Source organism: Chelonoidis abingdonii, chromosome 5 (genome assembly GCF_003597395.2).
Source record: "Chelonoidis abingdonii isolate Lonesome George chromosome 5, CheloAbing_2.0, whole genome shotgun sequence".
In the NCBI taxonomy this organism is placed as follows: Eukaryota; Metazoa; Chordata; order Testudines; family Testudinidae; genus Chelonoidis; species Chelonoidis abingdonii.
Window position 1 is genome coordinate 54425218 of NC_133773.1, and position 24744 is coordinate 54449961.

A 24744-nucleotide genomic window follows, 5' to 3' on the forward strand; every position below is an offset into this window, starting at 1 on the left:
AAGAAGCAAAAGGAGGCCCACTGATAACGGAGACAATTTTAGAAGCATAGGGGATGTTTCCAAAGGCAATAGGTGCCTTGAAAGAAAGCTACAACTGGAAGTGGACCCCACATTGGAACTTGCGTACTTACCATGAAGGAAAATTCCAGTTCAACTATGTAATCCAGTATGCAAGGAGCTCTAAAGTTTGGCAAGCAAGGGTATCATAGCACCTGTAGAAGCCAGTACAACCTGTGGAAGGAGCATGGGGGTGGTAAAGAAGCCATCTGTCTAGTATGCTGACAACCTTTGTATTTGGTCACTACAGATGGCTGTGCATGTCAATGGCCATAAGTTCAACACCAGGCTGTTCCAGAGAAGAATCACTCAAGCACTGGAAGGACTGCCTATGGTTGAAAAAATTGCAGATGATATCCTCATTGTAGGTGAAGGGAGTAATGATACAGAAGCTGAACAAGACCATGGCAGAAAACCAAAAGCTTTTCTCCAGCAATAAAAGGACAAGAACATAACACTCATTCCAGAAGGTGACTCAAATAGAATGAGGGAACATATGTCAGACATTTGCTCACAGCAGAGGGAGTGAAGGCAGATCCCAACAAAATCAAGGCAGTCAAGAGCCAGGCCAGTTCCAGTGGGTGTGAAAGGGATATAACGGTTCATAGGAACCAGAAATTTGCTGCCTCAGTTCTGTCCACACCTGGTTGCAGTAGTGGAATCCAAATGACAGCTCACAAGGGAGAATGTTGAATGGGACTGGGCAAGTTCCCAACATCAAGCATGACACACTGATCAATAACATAAGATGCACCTGTCCTGAAGTACTACCAGCCAGGAGAGTCACCGACACTGTGATGCACTGGAGAGAGGAGTGGGTGTAGCTCTTCTACAGGAAAGCCAATCGCTTGTGCCAGCAAAACCCTGTTAGATACTGAATAGGGATAACACCCAGATAGAAAAAGAGCTTCTGGCTGTGGTATTTGAAGTGGAGCAATGTCATCAGTTTACCTATGGCCACTCAGTAATAGTGCAGTCAGACCACAAACCCAGAAAACTAATCATGGCAAAGCCCCTTCTTAGTGTTACAAAGAGATTGCCACATATATTGATGCACCTCCACCTCTACCAGGTAGAGATCAGGTATTGTCCATATCATAAGCATTCCCAAATTTGGACCTTAGCGTCCAGAAATCTGGGTGCCTGGATGAACCCCTTTAAGCTTAATTACCAGCTTAGATTTGATCTCGCTGCCACCAGCCAAAAATTTCAGGGTTTTGGCTCCCTCTGGTTTCCCCAAACCCTTCCCTGGGGAACCTCAAGACTCAGAAGCCCTGAGTCTTACCACAAAGGGAAATAACCCACTTCCCTTCCCTCTCTCTCCCCCACCCAGAATTTCCTCTCTGGGCTAACCTGAGAGTTACTGATGCAACCTCTTTACATCACAATACCAAGAAGCATGTCTTTTCTCTTCCACAAAGAGACAACCAAATACAAGGAAACAGAAATGATTCTCTCTCTCTTCCCCCTCCACAAATTCCCTGGTGCTGCAGAGCTTACGCATTCGTAGATCTAACACAAGAGAATTCCCTCCCCTTCATTCCTTAGCCTAACCAGAGAGAAAAAACTCAAACAAGTCTTAAAAGAAAGCTTTATATAAAAAAGAAAGAAAAAACACATGAACATGATCTCTGCATCAAGTTGACATACACAGGCTATACTTAGAAGAAAAAATATGAATAAACAGCCTTATTCAAAAAAGAGATACAATAACATTCCAGTAACTACACACATGTAAATACAAAAAACAACAACAGCCTATTGTTTTTCTACCTTTGTACTTACAACGTGAAACTAAAGATTTAGAAGTCTACAAGATAGAAAAGATCCCTCGCAAATACTGAGAGCCAGACAAAGACACAGACCCAAAAAATTCCCTCCCCTGAGCTTTGAAAAATCCGGTTTCCTGACTGGTCCTCTGGTCAGGTGTTTGGTTCCCTTTGTTAATCCTTTACAGGTAAAAAAAACATTAACCCTTAGCTATCTGTTTATGACAGTCCAGGATTACTGGTGGTAGCTGAGACTCTGAGCATGGCATATATATCCAGCATCAGCAAGTTTGGGGAAGGGATCAGGATACTGAATTCATTAACATGCTGCACTATGTCCCACTTTCAACAGGAAAGCTGATGGAAATCACAGGCTACAGAAAAGGACATCCAACCCCAGGCAGGCAAGAGAACTAGAAGCCAGAAAATAAAATCCAAGTGCCAGTAAAAGCCAACCTATATTTTCAATTTAAAGATGGGCTGAGAGTGAAAGATGGAATCATATTTCAAGGACAGAGTTGTCGTCCCTGCATCATTATGTAAGAATGTCATGCAAAAATACATGCCTAACACATTGGCATCAACAGCTGTCTTATACAAACTCAAGAGTGTGTTTACTGGCCAGGAATGACTACACACCTTCACTCTGTGACTGAAGGGTATGACACCTTCTGGCTGTGTAACAACAGTCTTCAGAAAGACTGTCACCACGTGAACTGCCCACCTGACCAAGGAAAAAGCTGGGAGTGGACTTATTTATCTTTAATTTAAAGCAGTACTTGATTACAGTAGATTACTATCCAATTTTTGGGAGGTCAAGTCCCTGCCGGCTACAAGAAGAAAGTCAGCGACTGGTCAACTGAAGGTCCATTTTGTGAGCTATGGTATTCTGGACACTGTATTCAGCCACAACATACCCCAATTTACCTCAGAAAAATTCAAGGAATTTACTTGGAAACAGAAATTTGATCACCAGAACTCAACTCTTCTCTAGCATACCTACAGATAGGGTGACCAGATGTCCCAATTTTATAGGGACAGTTCCAATTTTGAGGTTTTTATCTTATATAGACTCCTATTACCCCCCTACCGCTGTCCCGATTTTTCACATTTGCTGTCTGGTCACCCTACCTGCAGAGTAATGGCAAGATGAAATAATCTGTGCAAACAGCTAAGAGACTGTTACACAAGGCTGTTTTTTATGGTTCAGACCCCTTCTCAGCATTTTTGGCACACAGGAATACCCCATCACATGGGTGCCAAAACAATCCAGTGCAGACACTGAAGGGGCAAACTCTGCTCTCAACAGAGGGAGATCTGTTGTAGGCAGAAGGATGGAGACGCCGCGGAGACAAGATAGTCAACAATAAGAGGAAACAGGTACTAGAGTTCAACAGGTCAGTCAAGGACCTACTGACCCTGGAGGCAGGCACTCCTGTGAGGCTCCAGCCATTAGAGACATACCAGAAGAAGTGGACTAAAGGAGTCATGAGATACAATTGCACCCACGTCATATGAGGTGACTACACATGAGGGACAAGTGATCTAGAGGAACAGGTGACACTTATGAGCCTGCAGACTCAAGACCCTGAGAGAGCCTACAGAGATCACTGCATAATGGTCAGGGGCGGCTCTAGGCATTTCACCGCCCCAAGCATGGCGGCATGCTGCGGGGGGCGCTCTGCCGGTCACCGGTCTCGCGGCTCCGGTGGACCTCCCGCTGGTATGGCTGCAGACGGTCCGCTGGTCCCGCGGCTCCACCAAAGCCGCGGGACCAGCAGACCCTCCGCAGGCATGCCACCAAAGGCAGCCTGCCTGCCGCCCTCCCAGAGACCAGCAGAGCACCCCCCGTGGCATGCTCTCGCAAGCACGCACTTGGCGTGCTGGGGCCTGGAGCTGCCCCTGATAATGGTGAGACAGAGAACCATCCAGAGGTCAACCTCACAGGCAGGGAGGGGACTTCACAGAGAGAGAGTTTGCTAGATTCAGAGACAAGTGATAAGGAGACAGAGGTAGATCAATCCTGATGTAGTTGCCTGTTGAGGAGACTGAACTATCTCAAAGACCATGGAATCAGCTGAGTTTCCGGTAAAGACAAAACTGCAATTTGGCTATGTTCTTGCAACTTCTCGCTGAAGGGACGGGGGTCAGAGTCTGGGCATCAGTTATGGACAGAGCAGTGCACTAAGTTTAATAAAGTTACACTTGTTTAAGTTAACCTGCATTCAGCTTCCTTCTTTGCTAATGAAACAGAGAGTAGGAGAAAACAGCCAGCCAATCAGCACAATGAAAAGAAAGTCCAGTCAAAACTCTATAAAGTTCTCTGACTATCCAGAGATCCTTGCTTTGGCTGCTTCTACTTTTACCTGCTGGGATCTTTGGCTGGTTCCTCTGCAGTTTCCCCTCAAGGCCACATAGCAGGTGGAAGGGAGGCAACACCAGGGTCCTAATGACCCCAGATTTTGGGAGGTTTCCCATGCATAGTTTTGGGTCCTGAGGGGTGCTGGGACAGGGGATGGATCATACTTGTTGGGCCAATTTTTCCCTTCTCCTCCCAGTGCAGAAGTCCCTACTTTGGCTGCTTCTGCTCCAATCATCTTGTAATGGAGAGGGTTTTTTTTCCTAATTACATGTTTTGTAATGTGTTTCTGGGTACTACTGTTTAACTTCTATTTTCCATGTTCTTATCACCAAACAAGATTTTTCTAAATTTAATACAAGTTTTCATTGTAAGATTGTATTTGATCATGGCCAGTACAGTGCATCAGGACTTCATTAAAAAGTTAGTAAGGCAAGGAGGAATCAGTAATGAGATTGAAGGGAGGGGAACAGAAGACAAACAACAGAACACATGGCCTCTGTCTCTTGCTCTCTCTCACTCACTGTCTCCCTCCTTACATTTTTTTGAATGCTCCGATGTCAGCTTCACCAAAAATATCAACCACAAACTGGCATTTTGGCAATCACATCAGAGTAAAGTAATTGTATATTTTATTTATTTGTTCTTTAAACTTAGAAAATAACACAAAGTGCCTGTGCCTGAACACTCTAGGGTGCTTCTGACAAACACTTAAAAATACAATCAATCATAGAAAGAAACAAGCACCCTATAACATACTACTAAGTAACCCGGCAGCACTAAAATAAAAATAATACCTCCTTCTTCCTGTAATCACCCCACACTGTATCTACTTCATCAACAGCCCCCTAAGACTATACAATTTGCAGTGCATCATGAAAATCAGCTGACATAAGCTATTTCAAACTTAGGTGGAAATGCATTCTAAAGGAAAGGCATCCTCACGGAGAACACTTTGCTGGAAGTTGCCTCTCTTTTATACCAAGGAAAGTCATTTCAAGAGCCTTTGATAAGCTCCAATATGGCAGTTTAGTCACAAGAAGCAGGGAGTCACTTAGGATCTTCTCTCTCAAATATTTATAGCTTTAAGTCACTACCAACACGCTAAAAATCAACCTAGAAACTCACAGGTAGACACTGCAGGTCATGGAGCACTAATTAAATACGCTCACAGTCAGACACTCCACTAATCTGCACTACTCTTAGTTTCTCAATGGGTTTTAAGGTGCAGCACCCAGTAGAGCACATTACGGAGCTCTAGCCTTGAGGCACAAAAGATACGAATTAGGGCTTGTCTGCACATACTTTGTGTAGGATTTTAACTATATTGGTTTAGAATCCAATATAGTTAGATAAGTGCAATCCCTACTGTGGACTCAGTTATACCAATATACCTTTACTTACATAATGGTGTTTATATTGGTGTAACTGTTCACAGAAGAGGTTGCACTGATCTAACTATATCAATTTCTAAACCAATATAGATGAAGTGGTGTAAAAACTGTGTAAACCAGACCTTAGAGTGATGAAGTTCATGTCGGAAAGAAAAGATCATAACCTCCTAACCAGAGACATATGATAAAAAGCCAACTTTGGTGGCTACTGCTGAAGATGATCATCCAGTGACAGCTGGGAATCCAACCAAACTCCCAGGCTGCAAACAAGAGATAATCATCTGTAAACACACCTTCAGTTTGTGATAGCTAATTTTGGCCATATCTTAAGGCTGCTTTCCCAGACCAACCAACTCTGTCTCATGTGGACTGGGCCTCAGCTAACCCATTATCTTGTATGCCCCAGTCTCCACAAGACAGTGTGAAGGGCATTAATTTGCTTGGTCTGAGTCAGAAGAGACAGAAATACAGAAGCCCGAAGAGATAAAAATTGGTGTCATGAGCATATTGAAGACACCCACAGCGAATGCTTCTACATTAACTCTCTTAATGGCCTCATATGCACATTGAGCAGGACGACAAGATGGAACCAGTCCTGCAAAACTCTCCATAAGAGACCCTTCAGGGCAGAAGAGTAATCGTCCAAGACCACCATCTAGGAACTCAAGAGCAGTATCACCAACTCCTGCTGAGGTCCCAAATGAGTGAATACCACCTATAAAAGACAACTGATACAACTATTACTATCAGCCTGGATACTTCATTTTCATCCCTCACTAGGAAGGGAGCATCCACCTATACTGCAGTTTCTGTGCCATACACATGTTGGTTCTCAGATTAACAATGGTGTAGAAAATCTTACTACTGTGAGAGTTATCTCGTCACCAGGGCCGGTGCAAGGATATTTAGCGCCCTAGGCAAAACTTCCACCTTGCACCCCCCCCCCGCACCTCTGGCCCAGGGAGCCAGGGCCATCCATAGCTATTTTGGTGCCTTATTCAGGCCTCTGTGGAGGGGGGGGCTGTGTGGAGCTCCGGGGGGCAGGCAGGCCTCCACGGGAGGGTGGGAGCTGGGCCCCGGCCTCCGTGGGGGATGGGGGCCACTTCCTGCAGGAAGTGGAGTGACCCAGCCCCAACCTGCTCTGCTCCTCTGGCTCCCAGCCACGTCGCCGGCAAGTGCGGGGGGGGGGGTTCCCTCCTCCCTGCAAGCCTGGGAGCCAGGGGAGCGGAACAGACTGGGGCCGGGTCACTCCACTTCCCGCAGGAAGTAGCCAGCCCCACATCCCCCATGGAGGCCTGGGACCCCAGCCTGCTCTGCTCCCCTGGCTCCCAGGCTTGAGGGAAGAGGAAGGGGGGAACCCCCCAGCACTCGCCAGTGGCGCAACTGGGAAAAAGGGGAGCAGACCAGGCTGGAGCCAGCTTGCTCCACTTACCACACGGTGAGTGCAGGGTTGGGCTTGGCTGCAGTCTTCAGGGGAGTGAGGGGAGGCAGGAGCGCGGGGGGAGGCGGGGGCCACAGGGAAGAGCCAGGGAGCCCCCCCATGGCAGTTCCCCCCCTCCGCCTGGGGAGCCCCCCTGGGGCAGCTCCTCACCCTACATCCCCCTCCTGCAGCAGCTCCCCGCTCCAGCTCACCTCCACTCCACCTTCTCCCCTGAGCACACCGGCGCTGCTCCACTTCTCTCGCCTCCCAGGCTTGCCGCGCCAATCAGCTGTTTGGCACAGCAAGCCTGGGAAGGGAGGAGAATTAGAGCGGGGGTGGTGTGCTCAGGGGAGAAGGCGGAGCGGAGGTGAGCTGGGGCGGGGAGCAGTTCCCCAGCAAGTCCCCCCCCCCCCCCCATTACTTGCTGCGGGCAGCCATCCCCCTGCCCTCCTCCCCCAGCTCACCTCCACTCTACTGCCTCCCCTGAGCGCGCTTTTTGGCACTCCCAGCCTCTTGGCGCCCTAGGTGGCTGCCTAGTTCGCCTAGTGGTTGCACCAGCCCTGCTCATCACAACCTTCTGAATAATCTTTACTATAAGGATGATAACAGTCCAGATTGTCAGTATGAAGCCATTTATTGAGCCTGGGATCCACCAGTGCCTTGAGCAAAGTTCTTAAAGGACATGTTGACAATCTCCACCATTGGCCTTTCCTAGGCAAGATGGACATGGATCAAGAACATAGTGAATAAAGTGAGGAATAAGCAGTGTTAAAAAAGGCTTGAAAATTATTAACATAGGAGCCTAAAAAAAGAATGGCTTGTGGGTAAGGCACCAGAACAGAACTAAAGAAATCTGGGTTCAATTTCCAGCTCCGCCCCAGATTTCCTGTGTGACCATGAGCAAGTCCCTCTATCTGTAGAACTGAGAAAATAATACTTCCTCACTTCACATAATGGGAAGATAAGTAACTAATGTTTGAAAGGTACACAGATTCGAAGGGGTGTGGTCTATAACAAAATGTCTAGTTAGATAGGTACAGTGGGTTGAATCCTCCTCTGCACCCAGTAAGTGCTAGCTGCAGCTGAGGGGATGGACATTTGTATGTCCCTGACCCTGGAAACTATTTTCTGATGTCCCTGTCTTCAGAACTGTTAGATTATTACTCAAGGAACTAGAAAGATAGAACATGCTTGAAGGTTATATAATTAAACTTTTTCTGAAGGGACCTTACAATGGTATGACTAAATCAAATAGAAAATTCAAAAGTAAGGCTAAAAGTCTATGCTGACACTATGGCCTTACTCTTAATTCACCCCCTTGAGCTAGATTCATATCAAGGTTATGGTTGGCTTGATGCTAAATTTCTGCTACTAGGCGAGGCCAAATTTAGATTAGAGGGACTACTCACATGAAAAAGCCTTGTAGGCTCAGACCCAGGGTTTAAAATTTTGACACGTTAACTAAAGGAGCTATAAAACTGGTTTCCTCTACCAACAAAATCAGTGAGAGTGTTGCAGTTGATTTCAACGACAGCACGAATAGACTCACAGCTCCCATGGCTGAGTGGAGATTTTTTGGTCAGTTCAGGAACTGTGTGATTTCAGAATAATGCTAGGATACCAGTTTTTACATCTTTCCCAAAATTGGTACTAAATTTGCTTCTTTGTTTATTCATTCAACAGGATAATGAAAAACATTTTAAACTACATTTAAAACTATTTAAATATATCTAGTAAAAATCAATCTTCACAAGCCTCATAATCACAAGTACTATTTCTTCTTGGTGAGGTAGACAGACAGGACATCTTCAGAATATGTCAGTGTCACCCCACCACATAGGTTCAGAAGTTTGCTTGTGAGCAGTACAAGACTTATTGTTCCACAAAAGGTGGAGTAAGAATTTAAAGAAAAGGTAAAGTTATTTTTAGCATCATTCACCCAGCCTTAATTACAAAACAGTTTTATACTTTGTTATCACAACATAAATTAGTAATGGTGTACTTTTGACACTGTTTGCAAAATAGCAGAAATAACTGATGATCTTAATTGTATTCCAGTAATGTATTACTTCCACCGGCTTATCATATAATCAGTAGTTTGAAACTAAACAAGAAAAAGGGTGTGCTGCTATTGCAAATAGATCATGTATAAATGAGAAGGTTTAACTATTAATAACCATTTGCCTAACAAATCTGTTTGGTTTTTTTTAAGAGTGCAGCACTGAGTTTACTATTTATTAGTGATATTACTGTAACAAACAGTAATTTAATCAGCAAGATAGGAAAAGTCAGAAGAAACTAACAATTCTTTGGGAATTTATTAAATATAGAATCATAAAATATCAGGGTTGGACTGGAACTCAGGAGGTCATTTAGTTCAATCCCCTGCCCAAAGTAGGGCCAATCCCCAAATAAATCATCCCAGCCAGAGCTTTGTCAAGCCTGACCTTAAAAACCTCTAAGGAAGGAGATTCCACCACCTCCCTAGGTAACCTATTCCAATGCTTCCCCACCCTTCTAGTGAAAAAGTTTTCCCTAATATCCAACCTACAACTCCCCCACTGCAACTTGAGACCATTACTCCTTGTTCTGTCATCTGCCACCACTGAGAACAGCCTACCCCCATCCTCTTTGGAACCCCCCTTAAGGTAGTTGAAAGCAGCCATCAAATCCCTCCTTGTTGTTCTCTTCTGCAGACTAATTCCAGTTCCCTCAGCCTCTCCTCATAAGTCACGTGCTCCAGCCCCCTAATCATTTTTGTTGCCCTCCGTTGGACTCTCTCCAATTTTTCCCACATCCTTCTTGTAGAGTGGGGCCCAAAACTGGACACAGTACTCAAGATGAGGCCTCATCAATGCTGAAAAGAGGAGAACGATCACGTCCATCGATCTGCTCGCAATGCTCCAATAAAGCCCAAAATGCTGTTAGCCTTCTTGGCAACAAGAGCACACTGTTGACTCATATCCAGCTTCACGTCCACTGTAACCCCTAGGCCCTTTTCTGCAGAACTTCTGCCAAGCCACTCGGTCCCTAGTCTGTAGCAGTGAATAGGATTCTTCTGTCCTAAGTGCAGGACTCTGCACCTGTTCTTGCTGAACCCCATCAGATTTCTTTTGGCCCAGTCCTCTAATTTGTCTAGGTCCTTCTCTATCCTATTCATAACCTCCAGTGTACTGATCACTCCTGCCAGTTTAGTGTCATCTGCAAACTTGCTGAGGGTGCAGTCCACACCATCCTTCAGACCATTAATGAAGATATTGAACAAAACTGGCCCTAGGACCAACCCTTGGGGCACGCTTTTTGATATGGCTTCCAACCAGACATGGAGCCATTGACCACTACCCATTGAGCCCAACGATCTAGCCAGCTTTCTATCCACCTTATAATCCATTCATCCAGCCCATATTTCTTTAACTTGCTGGCAAGAATACTGTGGGAGACTGTATCAAAAGCTTCGCTAAAGTTAAGAATAACACGTCCACCACTTTCCCCTCAGTCACATATATTTCAATGTCAGGGGGATTTTTTTGTTTTTTTAGGGTCTACATAGAATTACACTGGTTGTTTCTAAATTTTAAACAAAATTTCTTGGAAAGAGCAGTGAGAAGGTCTTCTGTGCCCACATCTCACCCTATTTATGCAGGGGCTGTGACCGTGCCTTGCCCAGGAAGAACAAGGGGACAAGAAGCTCCTCATACATTCTTCCTACCATGAATCACTAGAAAAGCCAGCTTCAATCTGGCCCTGCATATTTAGGGCACAATCCTGCTCCTTCTGAAGACAATAGCAAAAACCTTACATTGGAATCAGGCCCTTACACAGTACAGTAAATCACACATTCATAACACTGCACAACTACAGTATTTCTGCAGCCTTGGGTGCAAACTTAGGCATTTAACTTTTAATTTTGAGCACCAACTCCACTTTGGAGTCCTCAAAACCCTGTGGGTCAGTTCAGGTAACTAAATGTGGAATAGTGCCCCTATTTAGGGTTTAGTCCTGCACGTGCCAAAAGTCTCCCATGCTGACTGCTCTCAGCTTCCATTGAAGCCTATCTGGAGAGTATTCAACCCTCTGTAGGAGTGGCCTTTTAGAGGCCTAGATATGAATATTGGGCTTCACTTGTAGTTCCATAAATCAGAATTAATGCTATTTATCAAAATGAGAATGAAAATATGCAAGACACACTGAAAGCCTGACCATTAATTTTGCCACTGTTTTAACTGAAACGTTGGGCCAGATATTAGAACTGCATCTGCAGAGATGTCTACACTCGTACAGAGCTCCAAGAAAATGGGCAGAAATATCAGAGGGTTCTGCATGGGTGCAACTGCAGAATCAAGGCTTTGTCTGCTAAAATAATATATGAGAGCTCACATAAGTTTCTAGACTCTCAGTAAAGAGTTGTTTGTATTACTGTGTACACCGCATTACTTCAATTGTAAGCATCAAGAATTCATCAAAAAATCTGATTGTCTTATTTCAGCAAGATATACCTAGGAGAAGATACTTTCTTTACAAACTCTTTATCCCTTTCCTCATCCTTTTCAAATTACACCCACTGAACACTTTGCTGTACTATCAATATATTAAGTATATTTTTCAGGAACAAAATATAACTATTTCCAGTGAAGTAAACATAATATGAACTCATTTGCCAAGTGCTTTTGTCTCATCCCTGACTTATGATTGAGCTTTTTTTAAATGAGTAAACAAATGAGATTTTCTGTTTCCTCATCCTCCTTTCTTAAGCCCATATACCTGTGTGATTTATCATGGGCTGAGAGGCAGCACTGAAGACAAATACTAAATCTGACTCCATATCTAACTGTGAAAGAACCTTGTTGAAATATTAGGAGCAGATCTCTATATAAATGTTAGTTATTACATTCTTTTCTTTGACTTTGAACTGGTATCAGATGTAATTACATAAGGCAGTTATTTTATCTGGGAGTGGAGTTACACAATCAGGTTGAACTCTTACAATTAACCACCTCCACTTTGTCCCTGATAATACACTTTTCTACCCTTAACAAGCACACGTTTCTGCTTCACAGACACACCATGCCTTGGATTGGGTAGAGACCAAAAAGACTCAGAGCAAAAAGAGTCCAGGATGTGGAATAGGCACTGCTAAACCGTGAAACTTGCTTACTCACTGATAGCAGTCTGTATTTACAGTGCTCTAGGGGATACTTAAAGAGTAATCACGTCACCATACAGGATTGAGCCCATAATGTCTGATTCACTGGAGACAGGGAGATTACTCACTCCATAAGTAACTACTTCAAAGGTTCCTTGGCACAGTGAACAGAGTATACAAAAGTCATCACTTTTGCTTACAGAAGTTATTTATAAAAGCAGGTGAAAAACAATCTGGCTTTGTAATGAAATTATCACATTAAACCATAGATACTATAGGACTGTGCCTAGGGTCCCAGCTCCTTTATTAAAAAAGTAAGTTTCTAACCTCATGATTGTAAAGCAAAGCTTGAAAACACGAACTGGGCATAAGTGATGCAGTGACACCTGCCTGAGGATTTGTCTTCACTGCACGGTTATCCACATTTGAGTTAACTTCTCTCAAATTAGCCTAGCTCAAAGAAAAGCAGTCACACTGCAATACAAGACTCAAGCTGCACAGAGTGACTGTATTAACAGTACAGAGCAGTTGAGTCCCCCCATATTACTAGCTCAAGCTTCAGCAGCACTCAGGCATCCCTTCACTCCATACCCTGGCTCTGATGGGCCACAAAGCACCTCTGAGCTAGAGACTGTGTGTGCGCGCATAGGAGTCAGGTTAGGTACAACACTAACACTGCAGACCACCAGTGGAACAATAGCTCTGTGGGATGTAGAATATGCTTAGTATCTGTATGGGGGAATAATTGCAAGACCAACTACTGAGCTGATGTAGGGAGAAGGAGACTTGTAAAAACTATCCTCCAAAAGGCATTTAAACCTAGCAGGCAGAAAAACAGTACAGCCACATACAGCCCACCAACTCAAGCAGATCCATGCTAACCGCAGGGGTAAATGCTTTTTTGGGGAGTGGGCGGGAAAGAAGCTGCTGCTGCTGCTCCCTCTGCACCAGACAGGGGAATCTTATACTGTTGTTCCTGTTTCTGGAAAAAAAAAAAAGAGGGGGGGGGGCTAACAGTGAAGCAAGGGGATGGGATGGGACGGGACCCATGTGGGAGTGTTCCTAGGGACCATCATTGCCTGGGGCTGGCCCTGCTGCTTTACTGATCTAAAGAGTGGTGGCCCAGGAACAGCGAACCATGGCCACTGGGAGCTGTGGACAGCCGTGCAAATGTAAACAAATGGTCTGGCAGCCCACCAGCGGATTACCCTGATGGGTTGTGTGTGGCCAGTGGGCTACAAGTTGCCCACCACTGATCTAAAGCCCCATCTCTAGTAAACCACAGTTATCATTTGACTCAGTTTCTAATAAGTGACTCCATCTGTATATTTACTAAAATAGTCACACATCTAGTAACACCAAAGACACAAACTTTGAACAATTAAAGAAAAATGGCATCAGAACAAGAAGTTTGTTAATAAAACAGATAGTAGCAGGGGAAAGCCAAAGTACGTTGAGAAGAATTAGATGTTATGTTTGTTTATTTATTGATTGGAGGGGAGAGTGCAATTATTTTTTGCGGGGGAAGAGAAAAGTAGTAGTCAAAATATACATATATAGAAGAGGACACTCTTAAGGACAAAGGCTCAAAACAATAAGTGTGAATGAAAGTGAAACAAGGAGGAATAAAATAAGAATTACACAAGACTGTTGATTGTTAGACTACAAAAGGAACACACTGAAGTTTTGCTTTCATCACCTTTTGGATCTTAGTTTTTAGATTTTGTCTTACCTTACTTGTATTTATTTCTACACAACCTTCTTTTTCAGCAAAATTGTTGCCTTTGAAAGTGTTATAATATGTGATAAACAGCATCATGATTGTAGACAAAATAGGTGCAAGTCCCAAGAGCTATGTCTCTGTTATACTCATCTGTACAGTGCCTAGCACAAAGGGCCCTGGATCCCTATTGACAGTAGGCAATATTGCAATATAAATAATTAATAAAAACAAACAGCATTATTCAGAGAGATTGAATGCTACTATAAGCAAGAAGTCATCCCAAAGTCTCCCTTATCCCTACCAGAAATGACTTTCCTGGGGCTCATAGTAATACACCTATATCTTACAAAACTGGACCCTCTGTGAAGGTGTATCCAGGAAACATTTGTGAATCCAGAAATGCTGTTTGCCCCTTTCTCACACAAAAAACCTCATGACAGAGTTGTCTTTAGACTTCCAGTATTTTAACAGACAACTGCTCTATGTTATATTTGAAAAATAATTTCAGTGTTAGCGTCTTTTTCCATGTGCTATTTCATCTTTCCTTAGCCTCTTCAGGGAAGGTTTCACACATGGCTACCTGTGGAGCTGACAGCCTATTCAACATAGAAGTCACTTATCTTACAGAACCTACAATGAATAGAAATGTTCTTTTAAAAACAGTTCACTTAAAGGTTTGTCTTTTGTTGATGTAAATTAATGTTTCAATCAAAAGATCCTACTGCCCAAGAATCATTAAGTAAAACAGACCAGATCAGTTTCAGTGTCCCACATGAATAAAATATAAAGATCAATTTTTTAAAATCATCCTAATAGTTAGATACGTAAAAGCCTTACCATATCACCAACTCCGTTCCTGTTCTTTCCATTTTAAAATCATGGTGTTAATAATAATGACAAGAATTTTCTTAAATATAATTTTTACCTAAAAGTATGATCCAGGACCCTAACCTGCAAAACACTTATGTAGATGTTTAACTTCATTCACTTGGGTCCTGATTCTGCAAGGAGTTAAAATCATGCTTAAACTTGATGTACTGTAGTCCCACTGACTTCAGTTTTGTGTTTCAATTGAAACATTGTCTTGCAGTGTTTATTTCAATGGACTGCACACAGTGCACAAATTTAAGTACATTTTAGTCTTCACAGAATTAAGACTTTGAGTTGTCCCATCCATAAGACTGGTCACGTGAGTAAAATTGCATACCTGCTTAAGTATTTCTAAAACACAGAAGGCTGGACACTGCAGCATTCAAGTCAACAGAAGTTTTGCAATTGATTTGTGGGAGCAGGACTGGGCTATGACCTCACTATAAAATGGGGGATATATCCACTTATTTCCATTTATACTGGTTTAAGTGAGGATAACCAGTTCCAGATAATTCAATGCAAACTGTGCAATACAAACATTTTCACCCGAACAGCTACTGGTTAGGAGCTACCTTCAAATGTGGCCTCTTACATAGTTTTTTTTTCCTAGCCTTATTTTTAACAAGGCCAATAATTAACCAGTATACATGCATTTATTCTGGGAAATGTGAATAGTTCTTGACAGGGTGAGATTATTATAAATTGTAACACCTCAGAAATCCTGTGGGTAACCCTTACCATCCCAAGTATGTAGAGATGTGATAACTACAACGTTGGTAGGTAGTAAGACATAGAGGCTTGATTTTTCAGAAGTGCTGACCCTCCCGCATCCCTGCGGATGAAGTCAATGGGAATGGAAGGGGCGCAGCACCTTTGAATACCAGGCCAGAGGTAGCTCCTGCCCCAACAGCGGCAGATCACAGTCAAAGGGTTAAAACATGATTTTAATCTGAAATGCTACTTTGTGCCCCAAATATCAGAGGGGTAGCCGTGTTAGTCTGGATCTGTAAAAAGCAACAAAGGAGTCCTGTGGCACCCTACAGACTAACAGAGGTATTGGAGCACCAGCTTTTGTGCGTGAATACCCACTTCCTCAGACTCATGTGCCCCAAGACATGTTTGAAGCATCAGAGGTTGGCGAGTGAGTGCCTGAAAAAGCCCCCAGGATGAGCTCCAGCCCGGAGCAGGGGATCTGAAGCAGGTGTGGGCGCTGCACCTAGGGCAGTGTAGGCAGCAGCCCAGGGAAGTCAGAGTGACACCTGCGGCTCCCGCCTGCCCCAGGGAAAGGGATGGGCAGCAGGGGTTGTGCTCCGCGGCGCCAGCGGGGACTGAGCTGGGCAGGTGCAGAAGGCGGCGGCCGTTGGGAGGTGACCTGACGGGGACCCCAGCAGCTGTCGGTGCCCGGCGCGAGGGGGCTGCTCTCACCTCCGCTCCTGCTCCAGGCGGTGAAGCAGACAAAGGAGAAGGCGGCGCTGAGGCACAGAAATGTCACGATGCTACCGGGCTTGAGCCTCATCTCCCCGCATGCTAGGGCAGCACCCTCTCCTCCGGCGGCGCCGCCAGCGCCGGCGCCGGCCCCGCGACTCCCAGCGCTCGCACTGACCGCCCTCAGCGGCGGCTCTGCCTCCCGCGACCGCCCGCGGCCACGCCCGCCCCGCCAAGTCAGCGCTCGCTGAGCTCGCCCAGTCTGCGGCGCCCACCTGCTAGGACACAGCTCCCTCCGCCCTCTAGCGCGCTCCTCCCGGCGGCGTTGCGCCCGCAGCCCCTCGCCTCTCCCGGGAGCACCCCCAGCCGCGCCCCCTTTGCTCCGAGGGGCTCAGCCCCCCCCCTCGCAGCTAGCAAGGCTCCGATACCGCCTACGCTCTGCCCCATGGCCATGCACACACTAGCGTCCCGGGGCGCAGCCCTCCCTCCTCGTTCTCCCTGGCTTCGGAGGCCACGCCGGCTCACCATGCTCACTGCCGCCCTACCGGCCGTACTGCTCCAACCCAGGAGCGCCAGAGGACACGGAGCCCTTCAGCGCTGGCCTGGACCAGGTGCACAGTCAGCCCACGAGAGCAGCGTGGGCTCCGCTGCCCCTGGTTTCCTATTTACTGCAGTGGAGAGTTGTAGTCTTCTGTGGGAACCATTTAAGCTGCATGGAGACCAATGGAACAGTGTGAAAGTCCCAAGCACGTCTGACTTTCCACTTGCAAAGCACCTCTGACTTTTTTCCCAGCTGAAGAAACTTTCTAGCTCCCCACTCCAGTCACAAGCACCTGCCCAATATCTATCCCACGAACTGCCTCCAAACCCAGCACTCACTCAAGTAACTAAGCCCTAATCAAACTTGGCCCAACTGTTAAGCCCTTTTAGTAACCCCAAAAGAGACAAACCCTATTGAATTCTAGGAAAGGGGTGGGTGCTAGCCTGCCCTTGTCATAAGCCCCCTCTCCCCCAGACTAAGTGGAGGAGTCACTAAACTCAGGGTTCAACTGATCACTTGGGACAACCAATGATTAAACAGGATGGGAGTGAGGGTCATAGGTACAAAATCAGGGATCCAGAGGGGGGCACTGAGCAGAGAACCCCAGACAGCACCCACTGCTCCTCAAAGGTGTCTAGGGAGCCAGTGGACATCACCCAAAGGAACTCTGCCTGGATGCATGAAACATGGGAGGAACAGAACTAAGTCCCACAATTGCAGAGCAGCTCCCTGTCCAGCATCCTCCTCCTTGTACCCTAGATGGCCACTTTAGCCAGCACAAGGAAGAGGTTGATGACGCGGTCTCATGATTTTGTGGGGCCATGGATAAGGTGTGCATATATGAAAAAGGTGTGGGAAAAGTGCAGCCAAAATCTCAAATGGAGGTTCTGGAGGAACTGGAAAAGGGGCTGCAACCTGGCTTACTGCAGACAGATGTGTGTCAGGGTCTCCCTCAAACCACAAAACGGACAGGTGTCAGGGATGGGAGTGAACCATGCCAGGTACACGACCATGCTAACAGCTCCCAAAGGAGACAAGATAATATCTTTTATTGGACCAACTTCTGTTGGTGACAGAGACAAGCTTTCGAGCCACACAGAGCTCTTCTTCAGGAAAAGCTTGTCTCTCTCACCAACAGAAGTTAGTCTAATAAAAGATATTACCTCACCTACCTTCTCTCTCTAATATCCTGGAGTCAACAGGGCTACAACACCACTGCATATAAACCCTCAAAGAGTCAAGTATTGGACAAGTACTAATCTGACTATTCACTCAACTGCAGAAGCTTGCTAATCTTCCCCAAGCTCTGCTGACAAATTCCTAGGACTTGAACCTCATCCTAGCTGCAGAAGCTCTCTCCTTAATCTCCCACCGACACAAGTGTCTGGTCCAAACCTGTTTCCCACTACAGCAGGGGTAGGCAACCTATGGCACGGGTGCCGAAGGCGGCACACGAGCTGATTTTCAGTGGCACTCACACTGCCTGGGTCCTGGCAACTGGTCTGGGGGGCTCTGCATTTTAATTTAATTTTAAATGAAGTTTCTTAAACATTTTTAAAACCTTATTTACTTTACATAAAATAGTTTAGTTATATATTATAGACTTCTAGAAAGAGACTTCTAAAAACATTAAAATGTATTACTGGCACCCAAAACCTTAAATCAGAATGAATAAATGAAGACTGGGCACAGCACTTCTGAAAGGTTGCCGAACCCTGCACTACAGAAACCTTTGTGACCTGGTATGTTTATTTAAATGCATGCTGTTTGCCATACAAATCAACATGTCATAATTGTGTCTATAGCAACACATATCCAGCCCTCTAAACACACACAGAAAATATCAATACAGCTACTGTAATTGGATTTGAATGAACAATCCTTGTCTCATGTTAGAACTATGCTTACCACAGTTGGATAAGTGCACCAGAACTCTAAAGTTCTCTCTTTTTTTCTTTTTTTTTTTTTTAAAAAAGGAAAATTAGGTGCATAAAACTGGGTTAATGTAATTAGAATTTAAAGGTCTAGACACATCAATGACATTTCCCCCCCATCTAACTCAGTTTTCTTACAACATGCATAAATATTAAGATATACATTTAGCTCTATCCATCTGAGCACACTCTTCTGTCGTTGTACAGTGCCTAGCACACAAACATAAGAGAACTGCCCAAAATCTTTACCAATATGTACTTATAATATGCCCAACTTAAGGGGCAATGAGAACCTTAAATTTGGAGCTTCCCAGTTGTCACAGAGACCTTAAATTTTAATGGAACCATGTCAGTTTAAGTATAAATTTATATAATGACAAAGTCCCCTCCTAATCTTCCTTTACACCTTAACAATGGGCGATCGTACCCTTCACATGGCTTTGACAACTAGGGTGCCCAGATAGCAAGTGTGAAAAAATGGGATGGGTGTGGGGAGCATTAGGAGCCTATTTAAGAAAAAGGCCCAAATATTGAGATTGTCCCTATACAATCAGGACATCTGGTCACCCTATTGACAACTCTATTTTCATCAGTTACTCACAAATCTACCTCTCCACTCTGGATCAGTCTTCCTCAGTCCAATCCCATATCTTGGCCTGTCTTTCTTACATTTCTATTTCAATGACAGACAACAAACTCAGCATGGTTAAAAGTGAGCTCTCAATTACCTGCCCCCTGCCAAGATTTTCCCTTTCACTCTTTTACTTTGCCATATAGCTCAGCGGTTTGAACATTGGCCTGCTAAACCCAGGATTGTGAGTTCAATCCTTGAGGGGCCACTTAGGGATCTGGGGCAAAAATCAGTACTTGGTCCCGCTAGTGAAGGCAGGGGGCTGGACTCAATGAGCTGTCAGGATCCCTTCCAGTTCTATGAGACAGGTATTGTGGGCCACGCCAACATTCTCTTAGTTAATCAGGCCTATAACCTGTGTCTTATTGACTATGCCCTCTCATTAGATCAACATCCCAGGCTGTATCTATATCTTCCTACACAAGATTTCAAAGAAACCTTATTGCCTCTAACACCACCACCAAAACTTTCCTCCAGGCCATTTCACACCTTGACTACTAGTACAATTTTGTCCTGTTCAGGTCTATTTGGTTGGTAAGATCATCTATGTGCCCCATTCTTACAACATCCTCCTCCTCAACCCTGCTTTGAGTCCCTCCCTTCTTATTTCACCTATCAAATACAAGCTTCTTGAGTGCGAGCCACAAAGGTACCACTGCAATCCACAAAACTCCCACTTTGCTGCCCCCTAAGCCTGGACACCTAAATGCACTCAGTTCCTACATTTCTGCAGTAAAAGCTCCCTAGATACCTATATTTCTCCCTCTGACCATGTGCACTGCTGCCTCCCTCCAACCACCCGGACACTTATCTCCCACCCCAAGCCCCAGAGCAATTTACAAACTGAAGACGACAGGAATTCAGCTGCTTAACTCACATGCAAGGGACTGATCTAGTAGGTGCGCTCAGAGGCCATCTACCAGGTCAGGCCTCTCAAGCTAGCTCACCCAAACAAGCTGGGGAAGGGTGGGAGAAGGATCAGAACCTCCCTTATAAAACTAGCCTAGGAGCTAGAGTACTTCACCTAGGATGTGGTAGACATCCCCACCCCAATTCAAGGCCCTCCTCCTGAGGGAGAGAAGGGATTTGTACAGGGATTGGCCACCTCTTGGGCAACTGCTCTACCCATTAGGCTACAGAGTGATTTTAACACTTTCAGTAGCCCAGCTAATATTTATTAAACAATTTAATTAAAGTGGAACAATTTCAATATGACAGACTAAGGGAGACCCACATCAGAATATTCTGTAGCATAGTGGTTACAGCACTTACCTGAGAAGTGGCTGATTTCTGTTCTTATCTGTTCTTCCCTCAGTTGGAGGGATGACTTAAACTGGTGGTCTCCTACATCCTGGGTGAGTACACTAGGCCAAAGATGATAAGGGAGGGCTGCCTCCTCCTACCAGCCTCTTTTGATTTTGGCTCCACAGACCACTTAGGCAACCAAATGCCTATCTTCTCCTGGTTTACAGATCACAAACCAAATCAGGTGCCTCCCTGCAACTTGGATTTAGGTCCCTATTTCTGAGAGAGGCAGGGCTTAGCACACACCCCTTTCCTCACCATCTCCCACTGGGTAGCTTAGATGGCTTCCCACCTAGCGTGCTAGGTTTGTGGATCACAATCTCAGGCTCCTATCTTCCCCCATTCATTGTACAGGAGCCTTGGCACCTAACTCAGGCTTTGAAGATCACAACGGTGTTCCTGCAGTTTTCTAGGCACTGAAAAGTTAGGTATTGGGATGCTTGGAATTGCCATGCTGAGGTCCTTTCGTGGATTCCAGTGCTGGTCCTTAACTTTAAGGCTTTCATAGTTTACTTCCCAATCTATCTGCTCCACTGTCTCATTCTTATTTTGTCAATTATCCCTTTACCAGGAGCAGATCTATGTATTTTGCCGTCCCAAGCATGGCAGTCAGGCGGCTTTTGGCAGCATGCCTGCGGGAGGTCCACCAGTCCCGTGCCTTCAGCATACCTGCTGCCGAATTGCCACCAAAGCCGCGGGACTGGCAGACCTCCCACAGGCATGCCGCCAAAGGCAGCCTGACTTCCACCCTCATGGCGACCGGCAGGCCGACCCCTGCAGCTTGCCACCCCAGCCATGTGCCTGCTCCCCTGGCGCCTGTAGCCGTCCCTGCCCTCTGCACCTCCAACAAAGCCAGCATCCGTTACTTATTTGTCAGCTTTCTCTCAAACATCTTTTTGCTCTCTCCCATGTTCCCCATGTGTAGAATGCTACCCTAAAAATTTTTTTAAAAAGTGATAAAATCCATAAAGCTATTTCAACCATGATACTTAGGGAACACTATTAGCTGATAATGGCTAGGAAAATCATTATGCCAAGCTCCTTATTTATCTCAATAAAGCAAACAACACAACCCTCTAGATCTACAAATAGAGCATACAGCAGGGATCGGCAACCTTTGGCATGCGGCTCGCCTTGATGCACCTGGCCAGTTTGTTTACCTGCCGCGTCAGCAGTTTTGGCCTATTGCAGCTCCCACTGGCTGCGGTTCGCCACTCCAGGCCAATGGAGGCTGCGGGAAGCAACGGCCAGTACATCCCTCTTTCCACGCCGCTTATCACAGCCCCCATTGGCCTGGAGCGGTGAACCACAGCCAGTGGGAGCCGCGATCGTCTGAAACTGTTGATGCGTCAGGTAAACAAACCAGCCCGGCCCACTGGCGAGCCATGTGCCAAAGGTTGCCGATACAGCTAATTTATGCAAAACATACTTGTATCATAGAATATCAGGGTTGGATGGGACCTCAGGAGGTCATCTAGTCCAACCCCCTGCTAATAGCAGAACCAATTCCCATCTAAATCATCTCAGCCAGGGCTTTGTCAAGCCTGACCTTAAAAACCTCTAAGAAAGGAGATTCCACCCTCTCCCTAGATAATCCATTCCAGTGCTTCACCACCCTCCTAGTGACAGAGTTTTTCCTAATATCCAACCTAAACTTCCCCCACTGCAACTTGAGACCATTACTCCTTGTTCTGTCATCTGCTACCACTGAGAACTGTCTAGATCCATCCTCTTTGGAGCCCCCTTTCAAATAGTTGAAAGCAACTATCAAATCCCCCCCTTCATTCTTCTCTTCTGCAGACTAAACAATCCCAGTTCCCTCAGCCTCTCCTCATAAGTCATGTGCTCCAGCCACCTAATCATTTTTGTTGCCCTCCGCTGGACTCTTTCCAATTTCTCCACATCCTTCTTGTAGTGTGGGGCCCATATTACCCCATATTTCTCTTATCTCCTCCATTTGGTTGGTTCCCCACTGCTTCCATTTCATATTAAATTAAGATTAGATTCCCTTGGGGACAGGAATTCTATTTTACTACATGTCTGTACAGAAAGTGGCATACTACAGCCCTGATTTGGTTGAAGCCTCTGTGAGCTGCTGCTGCTACTACTAAGAATACAATTCTTTGACTTCTAAAAATAAGCTAGTTTATCAGGTTACATGTTGTTTCTCATCTTCTATTGGTACAACCTTCCTTTGAGCTTTTAGAAGTGTAATAATAAAATGATTATTAAGAGAAGTAAATTATATATGTTGATTATTATTCAATAATACCCATGGATGTGCTAAACATCTTACAGCAACATATGAATGCAGCCTCTTTGACGTAGAGTTTGCACCGTAGTTTCCAACATGAAATGTCATAGGACAAATGAAGCTAAGGAAAAAGGAGAAATACCCAGTTTCAATGACAGTATTACATGAGGACTTGGAACTGAAATGTACACATCACAAAGTTTAGTTACTCCCATTTAATTTAACATTTAAATAGCAATTTTCATATTCCATGCTGTGAGCAGACACTTTTCTTAGCTTGCTCTCAAAAGTCCACATACAACAGAGAGTCCCCAGATACCCTATTCCTGGGATCTGGTTTTATATTATTTTACTATTAATAAAAGTTTAGTTAAAAACTTCTCCCTATGATTAGCTATTCCTGAATTACTCCTACCTGACTACTCAGTTCAAACCAGAGCTTAACTGCTCATAGTGTATTTCCTGAAACTCCCCACACCCTCCCCATTCAGGGCTCCGGGCTTCAGATGCGAGGCAGGGTTTTTGGGGTTCCAGCCCTGCAAGGGGTGTGCGTGTGTCTACCCACACACTAGGGCTCAAGCCTCATCGGATGTGCCAGGGTGACTGTGGACCCCCTGAAATTGGCTCTCTGACCCCCGCCCCCACACTCCAAGGTTTGAAAAATATTTACTAGAGCTCTGGTCTGGACAGCTCCGGCCGAATTTAAGGCTTGATTCAAACCCTCTTGTTCTAGAAAGCCCCTCTCCCCTCACCTTCCTTATAATGACCCCGCCCCACACACCTCAGCAGAACCCAATATACATTCCTCAGTATGATGCAAAAATAGGCACGATGCAAAGAGGTGGAGTGCAAACACTGATAGCATGTTACACAAGAACTTTACAAAGCTTAGCCAAATCTTTGCACATTACTGTGAAGTGAATAAATAATATTAATCCAAATTCATCCCTAATATAACTCCATTGAAGCCACTGGAGTTACACCAGGAATAATTCTTTCCAAAGTCCATACCGTGGGTCATATTAATTGGTAGTGTAAATAATTGCTACAGTGTAAATTAATTCTTTTGGGGGATAGAAAGACAGAATTAATTCTTCTGGGAAGGATCTGGGGTTGAGAGGAGAGAGCAAGCAAGATGAAATTAATCTATAGTCCAGTGGTTAGAGTACTGACTTAGGGAAACTGAACCTGGGTCTCCCAAGTGCATGTTCTAACAAAAGCACTAGACTAGACGTTACAAGGTGAGCAATCCTGAATTTTGAATGGGGTTTGATCCAGTGGGTGGGCTCTGAGCACACCTACCAGCTCAAGCTGCACAGGCAAGATAGGCACTCCTCAACCTATCTTTTCCTGGTTTGGGAATCATGCTGGGGCTTAGGCAAGAGATAGGCATCCAGTGCATATGCCCACAGGCAGAAGCTCAGGGCTTTTCTACATGCCATCAGGAAAGTGCTCCTGCCTCCTGCAAACTACCTTTTAGAATGTGCCAGCAGGGCAGTTAGAACATTCTACAAATCACACCCCTCCAGAGCCCTTTGCTGGCACCATGTAGACAAGACCTTAGGCACCTACAGAACTTTTATCCTAAAAATGTAGGTGCCAAGTGAATTTAGGCACCTACAGCAATTGACAGCAGCCAAGCAGGGGTTTTGTGGATCACAGTGGAGCCTAAAACTGGGATTTAGGTACCCGAATGTGGGGTTTGATACCTAATTACCTTTGTGGAGCTGGGTCTATTTTCCCAGAACCAAGCAAAGCAGAGTGCTTCAGTTCTGTTTACTGCTTTAAAATGCCGGTGTGGCCTTTGGCAGTCATTTCTTCAACTTATTTGCCTTTTCAATATACTCAGAGCAATAAATATATTACTTGTGTTCAGGATAGTTGTATTAACAAGTACTGAGTACATGAACTTCTTTTGG

General features: G+C 45.1%; 1 protein-coding gene across 4 annotated transcripts in view; it reads right to left on the bottom strand.

Annotated features, from left to right (window-relative positions):
• MGAT4D (MGAT4 family member D) overlaps window positions 1-16360 on the bottom strand; it is a 99977-nt gene extending 83617 nt beyond the window's left edge. For 2 of the 4 annotated variants that reach the window (XR_004377124.2, XM_032805292.2), the window contains exon 1: window positions 16161-16360. Coding sequence is in view for 3 of the 4 variants with exons in the window: in XM_032805292.2 (XP_032661183.1) it covers window positions 16161-16251 (91 nt within the window). In the remaining variant the exon portion in view is untranslated. The remainder of the gene's footprint in view (window positions 1-16160) is intronic. The other 2 variants (XM_032805293.2, XM_032805291.2) reach the window with 1 other exon arrangement.
• Window positions 16361-24744: the final 8384 nt, after the last annotated feature.